Source organism: Danio aesculapii, chromosome 8 (genome assembly GCF_903798145.1).
Source record: "Danio aesculapii chromosome 8, fDanAes4.1, whole genome shotgun sequence".
NCBI lineage: Eukaryota > Metazoa > Chordata > Actinopteri > Cypriniformes > Danionidae > Danio > Danio aesculapii.
This window is the reverse complement of record NC_079442.1, coordinates 4,553,702-4,558,292: the sequence shown is the minus strand read 5'-3', so window position 1 is coordinate 4,558,292 and position 4,591 is coordinate 4,553,702. Positions and strand designations below refer to the sequence as shown.

The following is a 4,591-nucleotide window of genomic DNA, read 5'->3' as shown; positions in this document are numbered from 1 at the left end:
TCTATATTTTACGCACATATGCATCCATTTGGTTTTTACTCTACTGTACAACAGTTATTAACACTTAAATACACAATTTTGGATACCCGATCTGGGTATTAAACATTGGTTCATTTTCATATTTTTCATATGGTTCATATATGACTCATGTACAAGTTGTAGCTCAAATGAAAGCTCTTGCCGGTGCTCATACAGCTCTAGCATTCTTTTACTGAATTATATTCTCATATCAAACAGTTGTCGAATGAATTTCCATGGCGCAGAAGTGAAAACAATACATTTATGATCAATAAGCAGCCCCAGATAGCACAGACAGCTGTCATCACCTTATGCTGAGCAGTTCTGGGCCATTTCTCCTCTGTTTTTGAGGTGCATAAGTTATCCTTTTATATGTCTGACGTGGTCCAAACACAGTGAATTATGTTTGATCAAACAAAAGAAAAGTGAAATATGAAAACAATGATCGATCCCTGTGGCTTGTATAGCACCTCTCATCATTTGGAATACAATAACTTTTGCATAGATTATAATAGAGACATTTTTCTTTTTTTCCTATGATTACAGACATGTGAAGGAACCACCTAAATTAATTACAGCAAGCTAGACCACACACAACCTAAAAGGTCCACTTTCAAATTTGAGTTTATAAAGAAAATACAAAAAGCGCCTCTTTTTTTAGGTGTTTATTATAACACAGACAACAAATACAGCTATTTGAAACGCTTTCAATAGTGTTTCATGAAAATTCAAAGGGTTTTCTTTAAAATGATACCAAATTTTTGCATTTAAACCTCTTCATGTGGATTTGGGAAGCTTTTAAATTTGAGTAGGCAAAATCCAGGCGGAAATCCCAAAATAGCACGAGTTTAACTGGTTAAGATTAAAAGATCCAGGATCTGCCAAATCATCTTAGATCATTTAAACGAGGTACGAAGAACTGACCGCAGCTCAACATTTCTGTTCGTTGTCATACTGACAGCTGAAGGGGTGTGGTTAAGTACGTTAGCCACACCCAATACCCTGTAGATAAACGTAATCCGAGAATTCAACTGAAAACAAACATTTTCAGATTTCAATTAAAGATTACAAGGGCAAACTATTTAGTGTTTCTTAAAGGCATGCACTGATGAATTGTTCACCACAAAACTAGCAATGTGAGCTGACAAAATAATTATGGTTTTAATTTCATGACTCTTAATCTGTACGTTTTGTTGTTGTTGTGAGGTTGTGCAGGGCGGTTCAGTGGTGTGTGTTCATCATGGTTCTTTTCTGCGAGTGTAAATAGGATCGTGAGCATGTGTTTGTACTGTATGCGCACCTAGAGTTTCTTTTTATTGCCATCACCCATCATTTTTTCTTAAATCACATGGCTGTGGAGCTGTAAATGTTGTTATTTAAACATGTCGAGCTCTATGAAGAGAATAAGTGCAATAAATTTCATCTTTTCTGGTCTTAGGGGTTTAGATCGCATCTTTGCGTACACCAGAAGTCCAGTTCAGAGTTTATGGGAATAGTTCACGACTCCCATCACCCCATATACACACACACAATCACTGGCCACTTTATTAGGTACACCTTACTAGTACCAGGTAGGACCGCCTTTTTCCTTCAGAACTGCCTTAATCCTTTATGGCATAGATTCAACAAGATACTGGAAATATTCCTCAGAGATTTTGGTCCATATTGACATGATGGCATCACGCAGTTGCTGAAGATTTGTTGGCTGCACATCCATGATGCCAATCTCCCATTCCAACTCATTCCAAAGGTGCTCTATTGGATTGAGCTCTCATGACTGTGGAGGCCATTTGAGTACAGTGAACTCATTTTCATATTCAAGAAACCAGTCTGAGATGATTTTGGCTTTATGACATGGCGAGTTATCCTGCTGGAAGTAGCCATCGGAACATAGGTAGACTGTGGTCATAAAGAGCTGGACATGGTCAGAAACAATACTCAGGTAGGCTGTGGCGTTGACATGATGCTCAATTGGTACTAATGGACCCAAAGTGTCCCAAGGATATATCCCCCACACCATTACACCACCACCACTAGCCTGAACTGTTGATAGAAGGCAGGATGGATCCATGCTTTCGTGTTGTTGACACCAAATTCTAACCCTATCATCTGAATGTTGCAGCAGAAATCGAGACTCATACCAGGCAACGTTTCTCCAATTTTCTGTTGTCTGATTTTGGTCTGTGCAAATTGTAGCCTCAGTTTCCTGTTCTTAGCTGACAGGAGTGGCACCCGGTGTGGTCTTCTGCTGCTGTAGCCCATCTGCCTCAAGGTTGGACGTGTTGTACGTTCAGAGATGCTCTTCTGCAGACCTCAGATGTAACGAGTGGTTATTTAAAGTCACTGTTGCCTTTCTATCAGCTGGAACCAGTCTGGCCATTCTCCTTTGACCTCTGGCATCAACAAGGCATTTGCGCCCACAGAACTGCCGCTCAGTGGATATTTTGTCTTTTTCAGACCATTCTCTGTAAACCCTAGAGATGGTTGTGCGTGAAAATCCCAGTAGATCAGCAGTTTCTGAAATACTCAGTCCAGCCCGTCTGGCACCAACAACCACGCCACGTTCAAAGTCACTTAAATCACCTTTCTTCCCCATTCTGATGCTCAGTTTACACACTCACACACACACACACACACACTCTGAAAACTGCAGTGATTTAATTAATAAGGGTCTTAATAATAAAATATTATTATCATTTATTATTATTACACACATTTTTTTTTCTTTGGCTTGTATCCAAAGACAGCAGTCAAATAATATGATAAGAAATCTTCACTTCACTTCAAACTATGCCTTTTATAATATTTTGACCCAACTTTTATAATAACTTGACCCAATATTTTGACCCAACCAACCAACATAAAAACACACTCGGCACAATATTAGTTTATTACAGTTTTAAAATATCTTTTGTTTGATAGTATCTCTCTCTCTCTCTCTCTTCACTCCTCTCTTCAAAAATCTGTCCTATTTTTGGTTTATTTGCGACAGCACAGCTACCACATACACACAAACCGTTCCAGAAACGAAGTCTGCGCGTGAAACATCAGTTCCTTCAATATTGCTGTCGTCCACAATAAACCGACATTTAAGAATGAAAATCGGTTTTGTGTTTTCCTGACACTCTTGAAGAGAAGGACGATGATCCGGTGGTTAATTTACGATGTCTTTTGGCCACAGAGGTGAAGCCCTTCTCGTTTTGCCCTCTTTTAGAGCTGTTAAGAGCCACTGACCCCTGTTTTCTCTTTCTTATGTTACTAAGCAAACCCGAGAGAAGGTGTTAAATGAACAAACATGTGGCGTTCAGCTGTCTGAAGAGAATCCACTCAGGTTTGCTTGTCAACATGGCAAATTTAGAGTATTCTACATCTGTAAATTGACAATTTTCTGTATTTTGTGGTTTGTGTTATCAAAACTCTGAGTAAGATGCTAATGGTCTAATCTGATTCAATGATTTATGCTAAGCTAAGCTAAAAGTGCTCCTGTAAGAAAGTGAAGGGATTCAAAAAGGGTAAAACTCCACAGTTTAACTCTACAGGGGAGTTATAAATTGAACATATTTTAAAAATAAAAGTGGACTGCTCCTTTAACCTTTTCTTTCGTATTTTCAGCAGTAATAATAACTCTTCACAAGTTACCGTGAACAAAGCCAGTGTGTCTGAGACTAAACTCATTTCCATCATCTGAAAGCATCTGTTTTGCAGGCGTTTCTTGGTGCTTCCTCTCGTTCCTCCACACTGGGCATTAATATATATCGGCAGAGCAGATCTTGAAGTCGAACTCTTCTGTTTCGGTGCATAAAGAGCCTCAATGGATCTATTCAAAGACACAAGAGCTTCATGTCCACACACACACGCGCGCGCGCACACGAGACGCCTGTGAAACTGCTTTGATACGCTGTGGAGGGATGCTCATGCAGGCTCTGTCTGAATCATATGATCTGCTCACATGGGCTCTGATAGGAACTAAAGCAGAAGAGTGTTAATGTAATGTTTTTATAATCTTTTTGAATAAATATGCTTTTTCTGATGTGTTGACTAATATACTTAATGTGGAACTTTTTAACTGTAACTGTAGTGTTGTATAACTAGTGTTATTTGATAGTACAGTTAATTTATATAAACTCATCATTGCAAATGTGTAATGATGAATATTTTTAAATGCATAATATTGAAATTCTAATAAAAATAGCATTATGTTGTATGTATATAGCTAAAAACAGGAAACTGAGGCTTCAATTCTCACAGGCTCACCAAAATAGAAGATTGGAAAAATGTTGCCTGGTCATATGAGTCTTGATTACTGCTGCAACCTTCGGATGGTAGGGTCAGAATTTGGCATCAACAACATGAAAGCATGGATCCATCCTGCCTTGTATCAACGGTTCAGGCTGGTTATGCTGGTGTAATGGTGTGGGAGATATTTTCTTGGCACACTTTGGGTCCATTAGTACCAATTGAGCATCGTGTCAACGCCACAACCTACCTGAGTATTGTTGCTGACCATGTCCATCTCTTTATGACCACAGTGTACCCATCTTCTGATCCAGCAGGACAACACGCCATGTCATAA

At 38.9% G+C, this 4,591-nt stretch overlaps 1 protein-coding gene across 1 annotated transcript in view; it reads left to right on the top strand.

Moving 5' to 3' along the window:
• The window catches only part of entpd4 (ectonucleoside triphosphate diphosphohydrolase 4), a 14,303-nt gene extending 9,712 nt beyond the window's left edge, over positions 1–4,591 (top strand). Inside the window, exon 8 of the mRNA XM_056464282.1 lies at positions 4,548–4,591. Within this exon, the coding sequence (XP_056320257.1) occupies positions 4,548–4,591 (44 nt within the window). The remainder of the gene's footprint in view (positions 1–4,547) is intronic.